This window comes from Ambystoma mexicanum, chromosome 9 (genome assembly GCF_040938575.1).
Source record: "Ambystoma mexicanum isolate Mex_15411 chromosome 9, UKY_AmexF1_1, whole genome shotgun sequence".
In the NCBI taxonomy this organism is placed as follows: domain Eukaryota; kingdom Metazoa; phylum Chordata; class Amphibia; order Caudata; family Ambystomatidae; genus Ambystoma; species Ambystoma mexicanum.
The window spans coordinates 1298656404-1298680491 of NC_090931.1; the positions used below are offsets into that span (position 1 = coordinate 1298656404).

The window sequence follows — 24088 nt, forward strand, 5'->3', positions numbered from 1 at the left end:
TCCTGCAGCCGCCCCTCCACCCTCCTTCTCTGCTTTTCCACCTTTTTCTGCTGATGAGGTTTCCAGACAAGTCCGATCTATGAAATCCTCGTCTAAACAGGTTCACCCCTGTTCCTCCAAAACCATCAAGGACCACATCGACTCCCTGGCTCCTGCCCTGGCTGACTTTTGCAACCACTCATTCGCCTCTGGAGTCTTCCCATCCCCCCCTCAAGCACTCCCTTGTGCACCCCCTCCTCAAGAAACCCTCTGCCGACCCCTCCTGCCCGGCCAATTATCGCCCAATCTCCATTACTCCCTTCCTGGGTAAGCTCCTGGAGAAACTGGCCATCTCCCAGCTTAACCTCCATGCTGAATCTGTTGGTAATCTTCATGACCATCAATCCGGCTTCAGAGCGGCCAGAAGCACGGAAACTGCTCTCCTGAACATCCATGAGGACCTGCTCCTGAACCTCGATTCCAACACTCCCTGTGTTCTCATTCTGCTCGATCTCTCCTCTGCCTTTGACACTGTCAACCATGCCATCCTGCTCAACTGTCTCCGTGATAACCTGGGTATCACTGGTCAGGCTCTGGCCTGGCTGACTTCTTTCCTCTCCGGTCGACCCTCCCAGGTCCAAATGGGCTCCTTCCTCTCTGACATCTTTTTCTCCACCTGTGGTGTCCCCCAGGGATCCAACCTCTCTCCCTGGCTTTTCAACCAGTATCTGGCACTCCTTGCTCACCGCATCGCCGCTCTCTGCCCCTACTTCCAGTGCTATGCAGACGATACCCAGCTCATTTTCAGGCTACCCTCGGCCTCCTCCTCTCCTTCCCTCATCTCCGACTGTCTGTCTGCTATCCAGGAATGGTGTGCCGCCAATGACCTCTGCCTCAACGCCAGTAAGACTGAGATTCTACTCATCGGCACACCCACTCCCTCCTTCCCTGCAGCTCTCTGGCCGGCCTCCCTTGGCCCCCTTCCTGCCCCTACCTGCAAGGCTAAAAACCTCGGGGTCATCTTCGACTCCACACTCTCCTTCTCTCCTCATATATCTGACGTCTCTAAGAAGTCACACTACCAGCTGCACCTCCTCAGAGGTATTCTTCCCTTCCTCTCCTTCCCCCAGAAGCTCACTGTCTCCCGAGCCCTGGTTCTCTCAAGGCTGGACTACTGTAACAGCCTCTATCTTAATCTGCCTGCCTCCACTCTCCGCCCTCTGTAACTTATTCAGAACAGAACTGCGAGACTTGTCCTTGGCCTCAAGCCCAGGGACCGTATCTCTCCAGGACTGAAATCTCTTCACTGGCTCCCAGTGGCTGCGAGGATTAAGTTCAAAACCCTCTGCATTGTCCACAAGGCCTTCTGGGGCCTGGGACCTAAATACCTTCAACTCTCTCTTCCTAAATATCTTCCTTCACGAGCCCTTCGCTCATCCGTCTCCAACTCCCTCATGGTCAGCCGCTTCTCGAAGCAACGAGCTGGGGGTAGATCTCTCTCCGCAGCAGGGGCCTCCCTCTGGAACAGCCTTCCTGCCTCCCTGAAACTTGAGGAGAACCATCTCCGGTTCCGGAAGCACCTCAAAACCTTCCTCTTCGCTTCTGCCTTCTCTCTCCCTCTCCCCTGCTAATCCTGCTTAACTCCCCACTGAATTCAGCACTAAACCTGCATCTGGGCCACTCTCAGCAACCTCGGTCCAGGGCCCAGCCACTCTCCACTTGCACTGCCTCCCTGGCTCCCCCTGCACTGTGGGACTGTCACTGTATCCCTACAGCCCCCTTCCCAGCACTTGCTCTGCACTTACCTCGCACTTGCCACCAGCTGGCCCTTTTTATTTATTATTTATTATTTTTGACGCTACTTACCTTGTACTGCACTTCCCCCCGACCTCCTCCCCCTGCACTTCCTCCTTTTCCCCTTACCTCTGCACTTGCGCGATCTGAATGACACCTGGCCTAGTAGGATCGTTTGTCTGTCTTCCCCTCGTTTCCCTCCCTCCCTGCCTCGTCGCGCCTTGAAACACTTGTGTATAGGCGCGTTACAAATACCATATCATATCATATCATACCCCGGTGCGGTCAAAAAGCATCATATAATCAGCGTACGTAATCCATGACAACTTTAGACCATATAACACTTTCACCAAGACCTCATCCACATCGTCAACATAGTAGTTGAAAAGAAAGGGCACCAAACTGACACAATCCATTAAAAGTATGGACCCCCTGAATGGTATTACCAAACAGATTAAGCCTCACTCTCAATACGTTATTTGGCATATGCAAGTGAAGAATATTTAGGAGATGACTCAAAATTCCCCACTTCCTTAGCTTCATCCATGAAATATTCCTGTTCACCCTGTCAAAATCTAAAGAGAGATCTATGCTTACTACATAGATCGTAGCTATCCATGTTTGCCAAGTTAACCTCTTCCCCTTGTTCAAAACCAAACCAGGCAGAGAGCTGCCCAGCCCAGCATGGAAATCTGTCTGATTCGGTTTGAGGATCACTTTTGCTGCCACCCATTGCTTTAATTCATGTAGAACCAAAGAAGCAAACACATTGTAATCAGCGTCTCTTAGAGATATAGGCCTATAGTTTAAGGGGTCACATGTACTCCCTTTTTGACAATATAGGCAGAGGTTCAAGGGGCTGGCATTGTTTTCCCTTTAAAATAAATCCCTCAATTGTTATCGAATAAAAAGCCCAATAGTTTCAGATCACCCTTAAATACCATGTTGCAGAGACTATTCGGGTCATCGTGACATATTACTTTCCTTGATTAAAATCTCTATGTCACCAGAGTAAAATTGTAAAGACCACATTCCCCCTGATTCATTACAAATATCCATATTCTTTGGAATAGCATACCAATTTTTAAAATGCTTTTCAAACTGATTCAGCTATGGGATTTTCCTGAAAATATAGCTGTAGATTTCTTACCGTATTAACTAATTTCCAATAGTTCAGATCGGATTTACTTGTAATGTACCTCAACATCTCTTCCCCTTCTTTTGGATACATAAGCGAGTGCTACGATGTGTCTTCATTCTTATACCTCTGCTTTTCCTTTTGAATTAACTCCTTCTTGCCAATCCAATCTTGGTAGTACTTATTTAACCTCCTAATATTAAATCCAGGCTCCCCTCTTGAGGTTCTGTATCACCTGAATGAATCTCCAGGGGCGCGTACGGTTATTATAGGGGGCAACATTTTAACAAATGAGAGAATTTTTTATGAAAACCAGGAAGGTTGCCGGGGCAAATATTTTCCATCGGTGATCTACACATATAGGACCTAGTAGATCCCTTACTTTGGTGTTGAAGCTAAGTACATTGGGGGTCCAAATAAGCCCGTTACTCCTGGTGACATTCACGGCTGGCAGCAAGCTCCCTTGAGCTGGGTTATCATATCCCACAAAGTGGGCAGTTAAAATATGGTGCTCGCTCAGGGCACCACAAACTTATCAAATGACGGATTTTTTTTAAAAAACAAAATCAATCCTTGACTGCTGTGTGCCTCTATGCCAAGTATGAATTCCATCCTGATCTCCTTCCACATTACCATTTAATGCTTTTAAATTCTGTTTTCTTTAAAACGTTGTCAAGCCAGATTCCATTCTCAGTGCGGCCGTTATCCTAGCTTCACTCCCACTCCACAAGCACTCACTATTGAAATCCCCTGCTATGATAATAGTTAAAACATTTCCTAGTTTCGCAAAAAACATTTCTTTACAGGATTCAAAGTAATTACAATAAACATCAATCACCAACAGTTCCACAGTCTCTACTTTTGTTCACACTGGTACAGCCAACAGGCAGGGAACAGAATCATCCAGAAACTTAACACCCCAAGCCCAAGTGGTGTCTACCACCACCAAGAAACCACCTATTGGTCTCCCCTTCAAACCCCTTGTTGCCCTTTAATTTAAAAGAAAACGTCCAAGGACAGCACGCAAGAATAAGGTTTCTTGCAACATAATAATCTCTGATTTACATAATTTTGCACAAAAATCTAGGGCCCTGTAAGAGGTGGGAAAAACCTCGAGAATTCCTAACAGCTGGACGTTTCACCATACCCTGGTGATCTGCTGCCGTTAACAATCCATCCACCCATGACCAATCTTCCGAGACAGAACACTGTTTCAGGACCGATTCCACCATTGTAACTTTCCGAGTTGGATGGAGCCCACGGTACATGAAATAATCAACGAAAGTGGTGATTTAAAACCTAAGTTCCTATGCTTTTGAGGAATTTGATCAGTTGATTGGCAAAGGTCAAAATCTCTTAGTGTTAGTTCATCTGTTGCTGCGAGAATGAAATTTTGTACTAATTGAGAAGGAATGGGAATGGCCATAATGTCAGTTCTCATACTCATATAAGTGTTAACTCCATCTAGGATGGGAACGGGAGATAAAATGGATGCAAAACACAAGAGGAAATGGTTCCCATCAGGCATTACTTCAAAGTCATTGGTTTAGTCAACTCTGCTGGGAAGAAGTAATAAATAAATCTTCACGTTACAAAATGAAAAACTAACAATGAAATAATATCAAAAATAGAGCTTAATTAACAAATGTTCAACGTTATTTTCTTTAGAACAGAGCTGCCTATACAAAAAATCAAAACACATGACCAAAGAAATAAAATAAGCCAAAAAGTGCAAGTGCAAGTCATAATAATTGTACATACAATCACAAAACACAAGATCAATTAATTGACCAAGTAAAACAATACATAAATGGTGGAAAAACATCCAGATGAGAAATATTGGATGTCTAAAGTCACCAATAAACTTAGATCCCTCCCCTAGTCACCTAAAGAGGCTGTTACTAATAGCTTGAGGGCATGGGCCACCTGATCTATTGCTATTTAGTGATGAGGGGAAAGAAAGGCAAATTCACATCAAAGGTCTACGTTCACTCATGTACCTTAACATCACATGGACAACTGGCTGTGAGGCATAATGGCGGGAAACAATAGTTTACAATCCACCCATAATAATGCATATACACAAAAAATCAAATAAGAGGTGCATTTTAATGTTTCGGCGGTTTTACTTATTTTCCGCCTTCATCAGGAACAGGAAAGTAGAGGACCCTGTAGATGTGAAGATCAAAATAAAAACAATTAAAATAACCTAAGTACCCAGCATTGGATGCAGGTTGCAACATCATAACCATCACCAGACATATGTCTCCATATGTGCACACCATAACCCAGGGGAATGCCAAGTCCCTTCACATTAGATACATGTCACCACTGATGAAAAAAAAAGAAATTACAGGTGGCTATATATTTATATAGGCACCAAGTTCTCAAACCATAAATAAAACCAGATAAAGACTGGAAGAGAACTAAAGTAAAAGTGGTACAAACTCACCAGGACAAATTTGCCTGGATACTTGGCAAATAGGTGAAAGGAGTCTGAAACTATCTTCAATGGATAGCTAGAAGGCCCCACTGCAATTCACCCAGGCGGGGGCCCATAGAGCAAAATTAGGTATGCTTTTTCCAACTTTGTTTGTTTGTTTGTTTGTTTATTTATTTACAGCGCGCGCCAGACCTGAGGGTATCCGGGCGCGTGTTCAAGAATACTTTAAGCTTACATGTTACAGTTACACATTTCAGGATGGTTACAGGGTGCATTAACAGTAAATGATGACAATATACATGGTTACATACACAGGTGATTGTACACAGGGGTGTATACCCAGTATACATTGAATGTTAAGGAGCAAGGTGGGTTAAGCGGGGGTGATGAGCGAGGTATGAGTTTTAGCTGCAGATTAACAGGTGGGTCAGACGTGAGTAGTCCTAGTCAGTTGTAAGTCATTTTCTTTGAGCCATTTAATGCAATTAGGTCTGAAATGTGGGTAAGATTGGTCAGACCTTAAGGATGATGGGAGGGAGTTCCATAGCTGGGCCACTTTGACAGGGAAGTTGGTGCCTCCGGCTGTGCACAATTTGAATGGGGGCACAGCTAGTTGGTTGGTGTACGCTTCTCTGGTAGGTCTGTTAGAGGTTCTTCTTTTGAATCTTTCTGTTAGGTATTTGGGGGCTAGGTCGTTAATACTTTTGAAAGTCAATGATACTGTTTTGAGTTTAATTTTGTCAGCTGTGGATAGCCAGTTAGATTGTCTTCTGGCGTCTGAGATATGCTCTCTTCTTGGGATTCCTAGGGTGGCTCGAAGGGCGTTGTTCTGCAGGGTTTGGATTTTTTGCAGTGTGTGTTTATTGGACCCTATGTATAGTGCATTGCAATAGTCCAATTTGGATAATACCAGGGCTCTTGATAGGGTGAGGCAGCTGGCGGTGGATAGATATGGTTTAGCTGCTCTAATCAGCTTACAGGTGTAAGCGGTGCTGGAGGCCATCGCATTTACCTGCTTTGTTAGAGAGAGGCATGAGTCGAGGTAAAAACCTAGTGTTTTTACTTCTTTCGCTACTTTAATGGTGTTGCCATCTATGATAAATGAAGAGTAGTCATAGTTCAGTTTTTTGATATTTTGTGTGTTCCCCAGTATGATGAGTTCCGTTTTGTCATCATTCAGGCATAGACCGTGACGGGCCATACATGCCTGGATGATGAGGTATATCCTGTTCACCAAGGCCAAATCCTGTTCATAATCCCCCGAAAGTGGGATGAGAATCTGAGTGTCATCTGCATAGTTTGTGTAGGTGACGCCCAGAAGGTCCAGATCATCGAACAGGGGCTTCGTGAAGATGTTATACATAGTCGGAGAGACACAGAATCCCTGGGGGACTCCACATGTGATAGGTACTGGGTCAGCCGCTGCGGAGGTGGAGAAAACCCTCATGGTTCTGCCGCTTAGGAACGACCTGATCCATGCAATGGCATGTGTGGAAAAGTGGGCCGCGGTTTCCAAGTGGGTACAGAGCACATCATGATCCACCAAGTCAAATGCCGCCGAGAGGTCCAGAAGGAGGAGTAGGGCGGTTTTCCCAAGATCTCTAAGCTCATCGACTTGGGTTTTGAGATCGATAAGCGCAGTTTCGGTACCATGTTGAGGCCTGAAGCCTGACTGTCTGGTGCCTAATAGTTGGTGCATTTCCAAATATTTTTGGATCTGTATGTAGGCCACTCTGTCTAGGATTTTTAACAGAAATGGTACCGTAGTGATTGGTCTGTAGTTAGTCGGGATGGCGGGGTCCAGGGTTTGCTTTTTAGGAGGGGGAGGACCCAGGATTGTTTAAGATTGTCTGGTATAGTGCCTGATGCAAAGGAAGCATTAATAAGTTTGGAGATAAATGGGGATAGGTCTCTGGCTGCGTCTTTTATCAGTTGGGCTGGGCATATGTCGCCTCGACAGTTGGTTGGTTTGAGTGAGAGTATTATTTTTTCAATCTCTAGGATGGTTACTTTGGTGAAGTTGAATTTGTGTTCTGGCTTGGTAGTGGTAGATGGTTTACCACTTTGATTGGATGAGGTGGGTATATGTTGTTTCTTTTTCTCAATTTTGGTTTGGAGTGTGGCAGTTTTGTTGTTTAGAGATTTTTGGATGTTGGAGCACCATGTTTTATTTTTGTCGCAGTTGTCTGGAGCAGGGATAGGGTTTTCCAGTTCCTTTAGTATAAGAAATAGCTCTTTGGTTCCAGATTTAGCCTGTGATATTCTGTTGTTAAAGTCTTCTTTTTTGGCCCTCCTTATTTCGTTTTTGTAGATCTTAGAGGCACTGATGAGAGCTACTTTGTTGGTCTCTGATGGAGTTAGTCGCCAGGCGGATTCGCAATTGCGTTTTTCAATTCTTAGGGATTTGAGGTGAGGGGTGAACCAAGTGTTTAAGTGCGCTCTGGGCTTGCTTTTCTCATTTTCAATGGGGCGATAGTGTCCAGGGCTGTGGCCATGGTTGAGTTGAATTCGTTCACTAGGGCTGTTGGGTTTAGTGATTCAGATAGGGAATTTAGAGTTGGGAGGATAAGTGGTAGCAGTTTGTCTGCAGTTATGTTTTTTTTTATTTCTGGTTGGTAGGGGGGGTGGGCAATACATTTACCTTGGGTTGGGTGGTGTTTTCATCTATGAGGAAGGTTATTAGTGCGTGATCTGTCCAGATTTGTGGGCAGACATCGGTGATTGTTACATTACAGTTGTGGTTTGCTACCCAGTGGAGTGTTCGACCTTTTTCGTGGGTGGGTTGTGAGATTCTTTGGGTAAATCCCAGTTCTGTGATGACATTGGCGATGTTAGTCGCTTACAAGTCTTTGTGGTCGTTGAAACCTAAGTTCATGTCTCCCAGGAGGATGGCTTGCGATGAGTTTTTTAGATTGTTTGAGAGGATCATAGAGATGTCCTCCTCAAATGTTCCAATGGGAGCTGGGGGCCTATAGATGAGGTGTATATTGATAGATTGAGAACGTGATGTTGAGAGTTTGGCGGTTAAGGATTCACAAGATTTGGTGATTGAGGGCGTTTCTATTTTTATGGTGAGGTTGTTTTTAGCGATGATGGCTAGGCCGCCTCCTCGAGAGTTGGTTCTGTCCTCTCTGAGAATGTTGTAGTTAGGGGGCAGGGCAAGCATCAAAGCGGGTCCTGCTGCTTGGTGAAGCCAGGTTTCCGTTATGGCTAGAAGGTCATAATCGTCTATTTGGATGAGATCGGCAATTTCGATGGCATGTGCTATTAATGATCTAGCGTTGATGAGGGCACCCTTCAGCGGTATGTTTGGTTTGGGTGTCGCAGGGGTGACATGGCTTTTCTTTTTGGTGGGTCTGTTGCTTGATTTGCGGTGGTTGTTAATGGGACTGTTAGCGTGGGAATCTCTTTTGGTGGGCGAGGTGAGTAGTTTGGAGGCATTGCGTTGGTGGTCTCTTGTATTGCTAGGTTTGGTGGCTAGTCTGGCTGGGGGTTCATAGATTTTGAAGACTAGAAGTAAGACTAAAAACCAAAAAAGTGGAAAAAGGCGCAATGTATTAATCCGACATAGAAGGAAAGAGAAGGGGGTTTGTGGGGTGCGTAGGAAAGCCAAGAATGGCCTGCCACGTGAAGAGGTAACTTACAAATAGGTACCTTGGTTCCCAATAAATGTAGAACCTGCGTCCAAACCAAATGGTCACCCAAATGTGGCGAAGAGGAAATTGCACGTGCATCCCAATGTTGCTGCAAAATATAAAGAAGTAGAAATAAATCCATGTGGAGAGGACTCTGAACAAAGCACTGACTCTAGGCTAGACTGGAATCCCCCTACCCCCCAATGATGTAAATGTGCACTGTAGCCGTAAGTAATGGAAGTTCAAAAATCAGTAGCAGAGGGATGTGTATGGTAGCACGGTCCACCCAGTTTTGCTGGCCGAATTATATAGAGCGAGGCGTAAAAGGTCCTACGTGTACTCGTTACGTTACTTCATCTAGAACTGGGCTCATTGTGAACATCGCGTATCGGGTTACCGCCAAGCTAATCAAGCAGTAAGTTTAACACTGGACAGAAGGATAGAGTTTGTCTGATGCATGATACTGTGGTAGAGCGTTAAAATACAATATAGAAAAAGATGCATCATCCCGAAAGAACGCTTACCTAAACCAAACTGTGTGTGCTCTTACCAACATCAGAGACAGAATGTCAACAGCCTCAGGGGAGGGGCCCCTGTGCCTTATGCTAAACTAGATAGAATCACGTGACGTGGATCATGTGAGAATAGTCCTCATTTCACCAGATATGTGGCTTATTGCCTTTTGGATATGCAATGTGAATGCCCTTGAGTAGTCAAATTGATCTGGCTTCAGGCCCCGGCTGAGCTTGGTCGGTTCTGACCCTCCCTGCTATCTAGCAATTACAAGCGACTGCGGGTTCCCTAGCACTAATGAGCATACTTCTCCATATTCAGACACGTTGAAAGAACTAATGACCACTGGGAACTACCTTGGGACCATTGTCCCACATTGTGCATGCAATTCCAAAATACCTTGCATATATGAGGGCGCACATTGGGTAAGGCCTCATATACAAATATACACCAGAAATGGGGTCAATCAATACATTTTTAGTAACAGGAATGTGTTGTTCGACATGCCTCTTGCAAAATTATGATAATATGCCAAAGCAGAATTGTAACAAGCAGCTTTTTATCATTTTTTTAAATCATTGTAATAGAATCTGTAAACACTTTCCATTTTTAACATAGTTCGGAGTTTGCAACTTGATGGTCTGTTTATTTCCACAACCATTATAGAGTCTTTCAGCACTTCATTTCAACGTTGAGCATAGTGAGCATACAAGATACCAAAATGTGTAGAATTCTAATATAGATAAATGCAGTCAATGTTTAACGAAGAGGAATCATTGAAAACTCTAGGCGACTCTTGGAAACTAAATTTAAAATAAAAAAGGAAAAGAATTATACTTAATAAATCATGGATCACAATATATCTGGCGAGCCAGAATACACATAGTCACTACCATTTAATTGTCTGACTCCTGCATCAGATTTTATACTCATACCCCTATGTGAATGACCAAATATGTAAGCCTGCGGCACTCCAGGAAGGGCTTTCTCTCATCTTACGCGCAGAGTATTTTCTCAATTGATTGTTTCAGTGCAAAGTTTATGGTACAGCAGATTTGGTTACTTCTGAGTGGGAAACTATAATTCTGCATATCCAAGCAGCACGCAGTCCCATGGGGGTGTGTATTACAGGATATGTGATTCAAAGTATTTTATGGGGATCTGGCTTTGGGCTGCGGAGGGCACAGTCTGGTTCACCCAAAATATTATGTAAAATGCATTATTTTAACAATGAAGTCTTTGCAAATTCCAGCACACGGAACTATGATGACACTAACTGTACAAGCTATGATGTTGCAACATTGAGAAGCATCTTGTTTTAATGAGAAGTTTGGCATTTACAGCCATGCCAAAACTAATCGTTAAATAACAATAGGGATAAGAACACGGACCCAAAGGTTCCCCTTTGTCCTAATATGAATTCTTTCTTTTCTTTACTGAATGTTGCTGTTGCATACATGGAATTCATGGAACTCTAACCAATGTTTTATTTATCTTTTGTCCCCCAGCCCCCTACCCACATATTTCCTTTTTTTTTTACTGATTGGCGTAATGTATCAATTATTTTTTAATGTTTATTATGTAATTCAATTGGTCTAATTGACTGTTTTTGCTAAACAATCTGTCATGATCCAATGTTTTGGTTAAATCAGACGAGCACCTTATCAAACTGCCTTGATAAAGACCACAAAGGTTGAAACATGTGTCAGCAAGGCAACAAAGGGAAAGACAATGTAGAATAAATTGTCAAATTAATTGCTTCACCGTTACTTTCTTGATTTCAGAATTGTTACAATTTAAGGAATTGCATCCTTTCAAGCGCATTGATCCTGGCACACCCACATTGCTTTCGCTAGGCAGGGGTTAGCCTAGCTGTGCCATCATCTTCAGCTGTCACGCACTTGCATAAGGGTGTCAACCCCTTACCCCCCCAACTGAGTACAGATAACATGATAGGCAGATCAATGATTCTATTATTGTAGAAATCAAGGTTATAGCTTCTTTATTTAAAGGTAAAAAGAGCATTAAAATGACCCAGGAAGTGAAGGGTGCTTTAAATATCACACATATATCATGAACATATAAAAATATATTATGAAAAAGAGAAACAAAGTGATAAATGCTTAAATAAATAATAACTAATGGCTCACGGAATGGTAGCACAGTGGCAGATATAGATATTTCAAAATGGTGTCTAGTGTGAAAGCCCCGACTCATGCTGATAAGCAACAGAGTCTTTGGCAGCATTACACAGTGAGATCATTGAGTCTGGAAGGTTGCATTTGAACTTGGCAGAAAAAGCAGACAAGATTCATGATGAGAAGACATAATGTGTTGATGCCAAATATGACTAATGTGAGCTTGGTGTGTATCAGATAAATCATCCAATCATAGGAAAGGGAGGGGTTTTTATCTGGCTAAAAGGACCTATTAGATATATGCTCCAACAAAGCAGCCATTTGCATGAGGGTGTTGCAATCAGGTTGAAGGCAAAATGTTGCAATGTGCTTTTCCAGAGTGTCTTGTGAACTCATCTAATAAAGACTGCTATGAAAACCACCGAGGGGCCTGTTCTTTTGTTCCTGTCCTTACCTCAAGGTGGATTCACAGATGCCAGAAAGCTTGATGAGCAGAAGACCCCTGTTCACACTGGTTTAAGGACAGTCTCTATCTAACTCTTGAGCCACAGCGCCCATACATGCCTGGTATACCCAGTTTCCTTCATATCAGACATATGACACATCACACGTTTGCTGAACCACCCTATCCAAGTTGTAACCCTCATTATGAATATGCTGATTCTCACATTAGTGCAGAATCAGCATATTCCATAATGCTTACATCGTTCAAATAGTTCATTTGGGAGTGGTCAATCGTAGCAATTCATCCAATAAGGACAATTGATCGTATCTCAGTAATAGTTCAATTTTTCTTTAGAAAAAAAAGTCCGCGATCTTCAGACCCGTATATGGGATGAAATTGCATGCACTTTTGATTTACTACAAGGAATTGGCCATTTGGAGAAGACTTTCCTTCCCCCTTTTAAAGGGGAATCACTTGATAAATTTACCAGATCCCAGTCAGATTTGGAAGACTCATCCAAGTCTTCAGTACAACTGGCTGTGTGAGGCCTGACACCCCCTAAATTATGCATTAGAACAGCTTCAATTTCTGCCTCTTGTCTTATAGAACCACGGTTTTTATCAACATTTGTAGTCGGGCAGGAACAATCTCTGCAGGTTGGTAATGCTCAGTTGCCTTGTGTCACAATTCTGAACTGGCTTCTTAGTTCTGAACGTGATGCCATAGTTAGCCCAATAAAAGGCATCATCGACTTGCTAAACGGCAGTTAAGCGGTCTGTGCCAGATGTAAACGGCTTTAATGACTTCAGTCGATGCCCGACTATAGTTCAGCTCAAGTTGATGGAATACTGCTGGCTCCCCAAAATGATTTACTCACCCAACTGTTGTGGCAAATTGTAGATCAAAGGGATAAAACCCTGTTGGGAAGGAGAGAGGGCCTTAGAAAAAGACCTAAATGTTAATTGAGCACATCCAAGGAGCAGGGGGGAGAGAGGTACACATAGAGGAGGGTGCGCCATCACCTTATTGCATGCATTACAAGCCATATGGCAGTTGTAGATGTGAATGGCATCTTGGTGAACAGCAGCCATGTTAGAATTTAGGCCCAAGCACAGAAAACAGCATTGTGTGTGTTAATATTCGGTTCCTTTGATGAGCGTGAACACCACCCCACCCCTGCCAAGTCTCACAGAGTCTAAAATATCCTCCATTGTCAAAGAGGTTACAGGCCCTCGCACCCTGGGAAGAATGTGCCCTGCAAGGTCATGTGAAGAGAGCAGAGTGCCTCTTGGCAGTACCATCCCACAAAACATATAGCAAGGCCCTCCTGCCCCCAATGATTCCCCACAAGAAATACAGCTTTGCAATACTTTCATCCTGAGACCCCTGCATGCCACAGGACAATCTAAATCCAATCCACCGACCATAAAGTTTTACACCACTTAATCGAACACTAAAACCAGAAGGCAAGGCTATCGCGCCTTCATAAATGGGTCATGTGATCTGTGCAGCGAGGTGCAGGGTGGAAACCAATTATAGCTAAAAACAAAAGGTGGAGGACCTTGGGAGTTGCTGAGCTGTCTGAGAGTGAGTGAAGCATGTGAGTTAGTGCGACATCGGGTCTCCCCACGAAACCATCCCTGTGTCTTCCAGGTGCTTGTTACAATGATAAAATTTCATTGTTTGTGTTAGTAGACAATTAAATGTTAGGCCAACTTCACCTCAGATGACGAGCCCAGCAGTGCCCACGTGGAAAGAGATGGACAGATGAAGATGGACCAATGGCCTGGTATCCCATATGGAGCAGGCCCTACACGTGTAGGCCCCCTCCAATCCGTATTGTAGAATTGTACTACATGTCATGACGTCATTAGTGACATATTTTGTGCTTATATCGTACTACACGGTCCTACGGAATGCAGAATGTTTGGCGGCAGCAGAATTCTTTGCTGATGCATTTCTATTTTGTAGAAATAAATACTTCTTATCCTTGCAAGCGTGCCTTGGGCCTTTTTCCCTAGCGGACTGTATTTTTTCTGGTGTGAGCGTGCAGGGGCATGCCTTCAACCCCACATTAGCTACAATAATGCCTAAGATGCACTGTAGAAGTTCGTGAAATAAGATGAGAAAAAAGACTCCACGTTGTAAAAACTGGGCTGTAGTAGCTTAGCAGGAATAAAGTAGAGTTAAATGGAGCCAGTGATATGGAAGGGGGGCTAGGAGGAGTACTCCAAGATTTCAGCGTTAGCAGGGGAGGCTAAAAATATCAAACAGCTTACATTGGAAGAACAAGCAACTTCCTGAGTATTTAATACTCGCAGCTCTTTCACAGATTCTCAAGGCTGAGCGGCTTCACCTCTCCCAGCCAAGCTCTTGCCCAAGAATCCCTTGATTCCCCCAGAGTTTTATTTTCGTTGAAATCTGCTGCTGATTCTGGACTCCCGGACTGCATACTTGTCTGCACACTTTGCGTCTGCTTCGTGGTATGACCCGGTAATGAGTAGCAGCTGAAAATAGTTCCGGGTTCCAGTTGGCAGAGAAAACTGACCAACAGAACAGCGCTGCAGACTGCACACTTGGCACTTTAAGTGTTCACTTGCAGGGGCACTGCTTCAAAGCACTGATGTTACATATGTAGAAAGAACAGGAATCATGGTCTGAGGTTACACATCCAAGTAGCCTGCTTACTTAGTCAGTATTCAATACTGGAGTTGACCACTGGGGTACGTAGCGTTGGCGACCCTTTTGCTAAGGCACTATTGGCTATGGGCATTCTTCTACTTGAACGCTATTCATATTACAAGCAACATAAAACTGCTGTGGCTGGTGCCTTTTTAGTTCTTGAGGCAGTGGAAATTGTCAGGAAAATTGCAATTGGGGTTTGAGACGCTTCACACTCACGCCAGGTATTATACTGATGGTGAGAGCATGTTCTCCCTACTAATGAATAAGAAGGTCATTGGTTTAAGGGTGCAAAAAGTGTTTAATTGTGTAGCCTGTGGAAATTTTCTGTGCGTGCTGCTGAAACTCTTCTGAGCTGCATAGAGCGGGAAGCAGGTCAAGCGCACGTGTGCATAGCTTAGAGGCAACATTGGGAAGGACCCCAATTCATGGAAACCCCATACTTAGCACAGAAAGAAAAGTAGGATTCCTTACTTCTACCTGCTACTGAGACAACCCTCTCCCCCACCTTTCACCATACATTTGCCATTATCAATCCACTGACACTCCATATCCCAAGTATAAACTGAAGTTCCTTATTACCATACCGGTCCCAGTCACCCTCTATGAATGCGGCTTAGAAAATGTAGAGAACTGCCCTACAGAACAGACATTTCATCAGAGCGTAGCCCACTAACATAACCAAACTTACTATCAATCTCAACAACAGGGGATTAGTCCTTTTCCAGGTTAACTACGGTAACATTGTTTAAAGATATTTTATTACATTCTCTCATCTCAAAAAAAAAATCAACCAGGATGTCCAGGTCCCAACTTCTGAGAGAACCCCATGTGATAGAACAGTGAGGAAAAACCCTCAAAGGAAACCAGCCAGAAAAAGCCTCCACCAATTACCAATGCTAATGATACTAGCAAACCCCTCAAACTGCGAGTCATCAATCGTAGAACCGCAAACAAGAAAGCAACTAATATTCATTACACGGGACAGGAAAGTACACTTGACCTACTGAGAGGTCACTGAGACACGATTCACCAACAACATTAACACACTATTAGACACTAATGCCAGCATGGTTTGGAAATCCTAGCCCACAACGGGGCAAATGAAAACCAGGGGCACACTAACTCTGGCAGCAATCTTGGGTGGAAGAAATATGCATGGAAACAGTTGAAACTAAACTCATATTTCCAGTAGGTAGGTGGTCAGGTTCGGCTTTCTGGGAAGTTCTGCCCAAACTCCCAGCAGGAAGGGGTTGGTGCATTGAATGCCTTTCTAGGATTGTGCAGGGGATCTGGGCTCACTAGCCTCACATTCAGCAGGAGTTCCGTGCAGGTATGTCTCACTTTGTGCTGGGATTCTGCCCAGCAGGCAATACTTTCCTTACCCCCTGATCTGCTCTGGGAGCCCGGATATAGTAGGAAGTGGTTTTGCAGCCTATCTGTGCTCCCCTCTCTCTGGGGACTTGGTGTCAGTGTCTGAATGGGCAGGGCATTGCATTCTTAGCATGTCCTTCAGTTCAGTGCAGTCTTGGACTCAGCATTCCAACCTGCAATGATTTCTCTGCGTTCTTTCTTTGCTTCGGTCTGGGATTGTAGAATCGTTGCACCAACATGCAGCGGTTTCCCAGCCCTTACTTTCTCCAGTTCGGTCAGAGAACTTAGACTCACTGTCCCGTTATGAAACTGTACCAGGGCACAGTTTCTCCGATTCACTCTGGGATCTTGGACTCCGTGTACCAGACTGCTGCGATATCTGAGGATGTGGTTTCTCCAGTTCTTTACACTTGGACTCAGTCTTCCCCTATATGATGGGCTCTTGGTGTATAGTTCCTTCAATTCACTTTTAGGATATTGAACTCAGTGTGTCATTGTGTAACTGGTTCTTAGTGTGTGTGTGTGCCATCTTCCCTTCTCTATGGACACATTGACTCACTGTCCCAGTAGGTGGTATATTATTCGTGTGAGATGTCTTCAGTTTTGCTCTGGACAGTGGGATTCTTGTCTCAGTATGCAAGACCTGTTGGCTTTGGCAATCTGTTATTGGGCGTTGCCATTAAAGAGAATGACCAATGCTTCCACTTTGCGTCTGCTTATTTTCCCAGCTCCACGGTTGCTATGGAGCCTTACTAGTTTTAATTTCTCAGACTAGCAATAACAGGGATGCTTCTGAAATCAGTGACATCTCATTTGCATACCCATGAATCCCTATTATTTGGATTCGAAACTATGGCATTCCTCCTGTAAATAATGTAAAGTATTTGCAAAGCATGAATTGGAAAGCGTGGGGTGGATAGAGCCGAGGGAATGGACAAGGGTGCAACGGTCACCCTAACCTTGGCTTCTTTTTGAAATACTGTTTTATGCACACTAGTCATGCTACTTTGTAAACACTTTCTCAATATAATACATTGACGCAAATGATGACATCCTGCTTGAATGAAAATATATAAAACGCTGCCTCCCCCAGGAGCATTTCGTAAAACATCATAGAAGCCATTTTTGCTCAAACCCCATCTGCAGGTGAAAATGTACACCTCAAAGCTGCCAAGCACAGGGGAAATGCACACACTGAACATGTTTGGGAGATATAATGGCAACGAATCATTCAATAATATGTATTGTTACAACCTGCAGCAGAAAGTTGTCACATGCAAGAAAAACTCACGCAAAATAAAACATTATTACAAAACTGACACTGACACACACACGTAAACAAGAACGTGATGTGTTTTCACAAGTGAAAGTGCTGCTTTAAGTAAGATGTGATGGTCCAAATAAAGGGATTTTATTTGTCACAGAAGATCTGATTTAGTGGGATTTTTTTACATTCTTTAAGCACATTTCAAATGTGCATAATGATGGGGGAAAATCCCTCAATGTACCAAGCAGCATAGAAGCAAAAAAAAGCTCTTAAAAACAATATTCCAATTTCTTGCTCAACAACAACGTGCATAGTTGTGCTAACATCTAACACATCAATATACTATACCAGAGCTTTCATTATGATACACTCTTTCTGCATGACGGAGCAGCTCATAGACTCTGGGGCTCCTCTATATACTACAGCAGGCGCTCTGCCAGAGCGCTAAACCTCTCTCCAGTCAAACAGAACCACAGTGCATTTCCAGTGCTCGTCGACCCGCTGATAGAAGAAGAATTGCTATGTGAGTTGCACAGGTCATGCACCAGATGAGGAAGCTAAAAAGTGGATATAATGTGTCAGTCCAGTGCCACACAAAAAAAAAAAATCAAATAGAAAAGCACCCATACTGACATGGAAGCAACATGCATGCATCTTTTGCATCAAGTTATCAATGTTTGCTGTTCCTAGGCAGTAGGAAGGGGAGGGGCTGAAGGGCTGAATGCAAGAGTCATGGCCAGTGGAGAAGGAAGCTATCACTAAAGAACCCAGACACTTGGTCGTCCTGGATACGTGGCAGTGATCATTAGATTGGCATTGATCAACTAAAATACCGCGCCTTGAAACACTTGTCCCGGGAGGATAGCTCAGCGACACAAAGCAACACAGGTTCGATCCCTGGGTCCGAGCTTAGAAACCTCTGGGTGTTTAAGCGCATTATAAATACACAACTGAGACAAAACAATTACGCAACTAAAGAACAAACAATTCCTGTAACAGCGCCTCGATGCCTGCGGGCTGTGTGAGCGCTTCAAAAATGCAAAAAAATAAATAGGTGTGTTATAAATGCCATATCATATCATATCAAGATGTTGACCTGTGCAGTAGAATAAGACTGCCAGCTTGTGTTTCACTTTCAATTGGAGCCAGGTAGAATCACCTGCACGGAACTAACTCCATCTTCTTAACTCCCGCCGAGTGAACAGGGACAAGGGAAATAGTACAGAGATGCTCTGAGGTCCTCTGCTTCAAAACCATCCAATAGAGACATTATTATGCCTCAATTATCTTTTTCGAATTGATACGAGTGTAAGGCAGGGTCACATGTGCCTATGAACATGCTGAACACAGACTAGAGTTGAGGATACAATTAAGTGCACAAGGTTCGCTAGTGAACGACAACTTCACAATCACGCGGAAGGGAGATACGCTGGAGAAGGTCAACAACGAACAAGTATGAGCCTGGAAAGAGGCCTAATCTTAATTCAGTTTCATGATGAATAAGGATCAACAACCATTGGACAAGTGAAATGGGGCCTATGAAGAAAACTGCAATCGTGGTCAGGGAAAAAAGAAGCAAGTCTCAATAAAGTTAAGAAAGGGAGAGGGAGATTTAAAGGAATTCCCTGGCTACATCCTGGAGGCATTTGTCAATTAAGGGTATAACTCCTGGAACACAAAAAAGGTAGATGAAGCTACAGGGCTGAATGAGGTTCAAAGCTCCTAAAGTTTCCGTTAACAGGGGCAATGCTTGCCCGTGATGTGTTGTGATGAGAGTAATAATCTAGTTATCACAATTACGACCATAGCCTAGAAATGCATACTGGGGCTCATATGATAAACTTTGTAATTCATTGTACATCGTATAGAATCTTTTCATTCAAAAAACAAAGGCTAGAATTGGTGACCATCTGCTAAATCTGGAAGGAGAATTGATTATTCACTGTCATAATAACTAATGTTGTACAATGAGAATGGCTTCACTTTATAGTAGTCTTCTGTACGGAGGTAGGACTTGCAATATCAGTCAGAATCCTTGAATCCTAGTGCCGAAGAGTGCTGATAGAGTCACCAGACTGATGGTCACTATGTTTCGATATAAACATTACGATGGGCTGATATATCGGAACTTCCAGGTGGAATGTTGTGTTCTGCGTCAGTAGATTCCAATGTACTGTAGCCTCCATGTAGTTGGGTTGCGGGGGAAGTGGGGAGCTGGATAGTTTGGTAAAGGGCGGTGGCAGAGGGATCAGACAGGAGAGACATGCAGTAAGTTCACAATATACTAGGGTTTTGTAGCGGATTATGTTCTGCTGGGACTTCATGATCTAGATGTTCGCATTTGCCAATAAGGATGGGACATGATGCTACTTCTGGGAGCGTGGCTGGGATATAAGTGTCTCGAAGGGGGAGGAATATGAGCACAGGATAATGTGTCTTTTAACTTATTATAATATGTGTATTCCATTGTCAAGATCTCAGGCCACCAAGCGGACATCTTGATAGGGCCAAGTAGAACCGGGAGTGAAGATCATCAAGGGGGATAGAACATAGCGAGTCAGTCAGAACGGAGGATCTGGCACCCCATATCCATTGGTGGAGCAGAAGAAGTGGTTCTTCTGTGCCCTTCTAAACTTCAGATAATCTGTTTCGAAGTGGAGCAGGAGGAGTAACAGAGTGAGGCGCATACATTTGAGCTGGGTATTGACCAGCAGGTGTGTCACTAAACCTGCATTGTGTAGCTATGGCTGGGACATCTGGGTCTAGTGCTATGATGGGCCCTTTATGGAGTAGGATTGCATTCTACATCTCAAGGATCTATACTGGGGGTAGGCCTGACACAATGGAGAGGACATTTCTCTGACCTCTATGTTCTGCATCCTAATATCACTAAGAGTGCTTTTTGGGCAGCAAATCAATCACACTGAGTCCCGCCAACAGGTCCATCAGGCTGGGGAAATCCTTGAGAAGTTAATACTGATATTTGGGAGATGGGTAGAACAGGACAACTACAAAAGCCAGTAATAGTTCAGCTCATAATCACTGAAAATAGATTTGTTTTGAAATCAGGGGTTCCAAAGCAGCCAGCAAGGGTTGCTACTTGTATCAAAAGGGTACCAGCTTCCACCACTTACTACCACAAAATGATGCTCATGTGTTTGGATACAAGATAAGATGTTCACATGTCTGCTTGGGTATACGCTACCAAGAACCGATTATCCACACATCCTTTTAAGGTTTAAAAGCAAATGTTTTCCTTATGAAAGGCTCCTTTGATCTGCCGTCTACACCCACACAATTTGAGGTATTGTCTTTAGTATTAAGCAGTGTAGTATTCAGACTCTGCCCTTTTGGTCATAATGGGTCCCTTAGAGCGGTACTCACCAAGGACTTCCACTGTCACAATCTCATCCTTGCAGAGCTTCTGGCAGGTGTGGTTGTCGGCCAGTCTCCCGGAGCTGAAGAGCCGGCACTCAATGCAGTCCCTAGAAGCCAGGAAAAGGCAGAATATATATACATGCCTAAGTCCATTACAGTTTACATAGAAGAGACACACCAAGAGCAATCGTCACCAGCAGTCTCTTGTTGTTGGTACCGGTCATCACTTTACATGGATAGGTCTGTCAGGGTGCACAACAATATAGCACAATGCCATGAATCCCATAATTGTGTGGCCTGCACTAGAAAGGGTTAAACCAACACCGTGGTCTGGGCAAACATCCACAAAAGTGACCCGCAAATATTCCTGGTCAAGCCTGCCATCCCTTGTAGGGCACTCGTTCTTATGTGTTTCACATGAATCTCCACAAATGTCAGAAATGGCTATAGTAACAAATAAACACCCCAAGATCCGATGATTCAGCAAGCCACCAAACCTGTTCCCCCAGAACTACTCGATCCACCTCCTCTGCACCATCACTGCGTGAGGACTCACACCCTGACCAATCACATTAAGGAGACTTACAAGTGCAGAAATGACAGCCCAATTTTAAGAGATAATCGATTTCACATTAGGACAAGAAATACAGAACAGGATTTCCAAACATGTAATCCTACCGTTCTTGATTTAGCAAGTACCTCATGGTATATCCCTCAGAACCTTGAGGGAGTAGGGTCGTTGCCTTATCCCAAATCAGTACATGGCAGTATAGCCATGAAATTCCCCGCTCCCTGAATGTTGCTACCATGGCATCTGCACCACAGCATGGCACTCGTCATCGCAGGAGCGCACCTGTGAGCACCGCTGCTGGCACCACACACCCATCTTCACCTGGGCTGCTCCTGACAGACATGCCTGGGACTACAATCATGACCTGTGCCGCCCTTTCACCCACGCTCTTCTGGCGGAAGTATATGAATGAACGTATCCTTCTGCCAGTGGTAAATACACAGGCATGGGGACACTGCTGCCACACCTGTGCATGGAAGAAAGTAGGCAGATATAGGGAGGAAGCCTGACCACCTATCTGCCTTCACGAGATCGAGAGCCCATGTCTTACCATATATGTACATGTCTTCACCAGTACATGTTTAATTTTCCAGTGCATTATTTTACTATTAAGTGTCTTGTGCAATTACAAAACATAATAAAGATGAAATGAAAATGAAATAATGTTGTTGTCTCAGCATAGCAAAAGTAAAGATGAACAGAAACGCGTATCCATTTTCCCAAAACATCTAAAAACAATTCTTGCATTGTAGAGCGTCTCACGAGTCAACACTTAGTCGCAGATCAACAGGGCGTTTTAGAAACGCACAACACGCATACCGTTTGGTGCCACAGGCATCAGGGCAAGTGGGGCACTTTTCGCAGGTCTCCCCAAAAGCTCCGGGCTCCACACATTGGCATTTTCCGCAGACGCAGTTCCCCCTGTCACTGCACATCTGCCCATCGATTGATACACAGCTGTCCGTTTCTGTTGTGCAGTTGCAGTTGTCACCAATATAGCCCACGTGGCACTTGCACTCGCCACAGTGGCAATCGCCATGACCTAGAGACGGGAACACAAAATGCAGTGTCAGCAAAATACCAGCACAGTGCATGAAACAGTACTGACGCAAAATCATTGCTCTGCATAGCGTGGGTATTCAATGCGAGTACGTATTTCATATGCCAAGTTATTTTCTGAGATTTTTTTATATCTACATAATTTGGAGTTAGGGTGCTTAAGAAAAATGAATTACTAAAGCAGGGTGACTAACTTGGAACAATAAACTGAAAAAGACATGTGGTACGTAAATGTTAGATGTTAAAGGTATTTGTACCGCGCACCATCACCAATGGAATTGGACCCCAAGCGCTCAGGTGGATCTGTAAACGAGAAGGCGGGCGGGCTAGTAAGGTGAAGAGGGAGTAGGATAGTGAGATAGAAGTGGTGTCCTGTTGGCAGCTTCAGTTCGGTTTTTACCGTGCGCTGAGCTTTGGTGTGAGTATTGGACCGTTGCGAGACCTTGTGCTGTTGGTGCGGTTTATGTGGTGTGTGTGCGGTTTGCTGGGCGAGAAGTGGTTGTGTGTCTTTTCGAGGCGGATTAGGTATGCAGAGATTTGAGCTTGGGTTAGCAGATTATATATACCAGTCCTTGCAGATCTTGTTGTATATATAACTAGCATTCCTGTAGGTAAGCCCTACGTCTGTGGGGTTTGTTTGCTACTGTAAATGTAATTACTTTAATTACTCGGAATAACAGTACCACTTCCGTGGCGATCCTCTGCAAGCCTTCCATGCAGTAAGAGGACATGGAAGTCAGTTCTATGTGATTTCATCGAGTTGAATTTGCCGAATACGAATTCAACAACATTTTGTTATCTTTAAATCCGTTTTCTCGTCTATATATGTGGCAGGAGACCCTCTGCCCCCCTTCTACGCACCACCTTTTTTATAACCCTTACCCACCCCTCTCCATATTTTGGCGATATTCGATTAAAATTCTTCGACGGATTCGTATTCGATGAACTCCCTTGAGTAGCAAACTCCCTATCCCATGGAAGACCCCATCCGAAGCAATTCTGCTTTAATTGAGGCTGCAGCAACACTTCTTCTGTTGTGGCCATACAATTCGGAAAGTCACAGTAACATTAAATTAATTTACCGTTCACCGCTGACCAGTATGCAAGTTGACAAGGATCCTGAAGCCAGCGTAGGACTCGTATCTGTGGAGTTAGACCGACAGCCCATTCTGGTAGCATTTAGCACCCTGGGTCTAACAATGATCACAGGTGGTTGAACAACTTGTGAAAAATGAATGACCTTCAGAGTTCGCACCACAGTTGGGCAACGCAACTCTGTTATGCTATGTTATTGTAATTTATACCACGCACCGCTGCCATTTTCATGGTCTCCCAGCACTCAATGTTTAGTCCCATCATATACTTGACGGATGGGGCTAAATGTCCTGAACATCTGTGCAATGATCATTAACATTGCATGTCAACAGTTCCATGGCAATTACTAGCCACGCCTTGGCATACTTTAGGTCCGCGAAACCAGAGTTTTCGACCAGAACCACCTTTGATCAGGAGGGGCATATATGGAAACGGGTATCCCTCACTTCTTTTTGTGTTTGAGCACTCTCTCTTTCTTTATCACACTCTCTCACTCGCGGTCTCCGTTGATGCAACACTACAATAACACCCTCCTGAAGTTATAGTAAAAAAAAAAAATCAGACTCCCAATTGAAGT

At 44.0% G+C, this 24088-nt stretch overlaps 1 protein-coding gene across 1 annotated transcript in view; it reads right to left on the reverse strand.

Annotated features, from left to right (window-relative positions):
• Positions 1 to 24088, reverse strand: part of ITGB5 (integrin subunit beta 5) — a 702124-nt gene that overhangs the window by 34412 nt on the left and 643624 nt on the right. Inside the window, exons 11-12 of the mRNA XM_069616658.1 lie at positions 22177 to 22399; positions 20793 to 20893 (exon numbers count right to left, since the gene is read on the reverse strand). Of these exons, the coding sequence (XP_069472759.1) occupies positions 20793 to 20893; positions 22177 to 22399 (324 nt within the window). The remainder of the gene's footprint in view (positions 1 to 20792; positions 20894 to 22176; positions 22400 to 24088) is intronic.